Source organism: Olea europaea, unplaced genomic scaffold, assembly GCF_002742605.1.
Source record: "Olea europaea var. sylvestris unplaced genomic scaffold, O_europaea_v1 scaffold38440, whole genome shotgun sequence".
Classification (NCBI taxonomy): domain Eukaryota; kingdom Viridiplantae; phylum Streptophyta; class Magnoliopsida; order Lamiales; family Oleaceae; genus Olea; species Olea europaea.
In genome coordinates, this window is record NW_019257887.1 from 1 (window position 1) to 1098 (window position 1098).

The window sequence follows — 1098 nt, forward strand, 5'->3', positions numbered from 1 at the left end:
AGAGTACTTAGGTGCTAAACCTTCTAAAACACCTATGCAACAGAATTTGAAGCTCACCAAATCTAATGGTGAGTTGATTGCTGATCTTAGTGTATATAGAAGACTGGTAGTAGGCTTCTCTACCTCACCGTCGCTAGACCAGATCTTACTTACCCTGTCCAGATTCTTAGGCAGTTCGTGGCTTCACCTAGACAACCACACCTTGATGCTGCTTTACATGTCTTAAGGTATGTCAAGGGAACTGCACGATAGGGATTATTCTTCGAGAAGGATTCTGATACTCAACTTAAAGGTTTTTGTGATGCGGACTGGGCGGCATGCTTAGATATTCGAAGATCCATTGCGGGGTATTGTGTGTTTCTAGGAAATTCCCTAATCTCATGGTGTTCAAAAAAGCAAAGTACTGTGTCTAGGTCATCAACAGAAGCTGAATATAGGGCTATGGCAGCTGTTGTATATGAGCTAACGTGGCTTCAATATATACTACCATTTGGGAATTGAGCATGAGAGAACAGCCCTGCTATTTTGTGACAATCAAGGGGCAATGCACATTGCTGAAAATCAAGCACATTGCTGAAAATCAAGTTTATCATGAGAGAACAAAACACATTGAGTTAGATTGCCATGTGGATAGAGAAAAGATACAAGAAGGAAAAATTAGAACTATGCACCTGTGCACTAAAGATCAGCTTGCAGATTTGTTGACAAAGTCGATTGGAGGACTGTGGTTTCGCACCCTATTAAGCAAGATGAAAGTTCGTAACATTTACCTTCCATCTTGGGGGGACGTCTTGAATGTTAGTTAGTTAGTTGATGACATGGCAGATTCTGTTATTAGGTAGAATTGCACAGCTGTTCTCTTCCAGTTAGTTTTGTTAGTTTGTTACACATGAGCTGATTTCTATATATATGTTGTAAATAAAGATCAGAAAATCAAGAAGTTTGATTCATAATTTCTTCCAAATTTCATTACTCTAGAATTTGTTAATCATTGCCATGTGTTACTTAAGAAAATGACTTTTTTGCCCTCTTAGTATCATCAAAAATTTGGAAATAGGCATAGTAGGGAACGAAGAACGGTATGCAAATCTGAATCCA

At 38.6% G+C, this 1098-nt stretch overlaps 1 protein-coding gene across 1 annotated transcript; it reads left to right on the plus strand.

Annotated features, from left to right (window-relative positions):
* Positions 1–43: 43 nt before the first annotated feature.
* On the plus strand, positions 44–501 carry LOC111387027 (uncharacterized mitochondrial protein AtMg00810-like; the record flags this gene model as incomplete). The annotated part of the gene is made up of 2 exons (XM_023011546.1): positions 44–106; positions 253–501. Coding segments are annotated over 2 exons (312 nt in total), but the record flags the coding sequence as incomplete, so codon positions are not given.
* Between the last annotated feature and the right edge of the window lie 597 nt (positions 502–1098).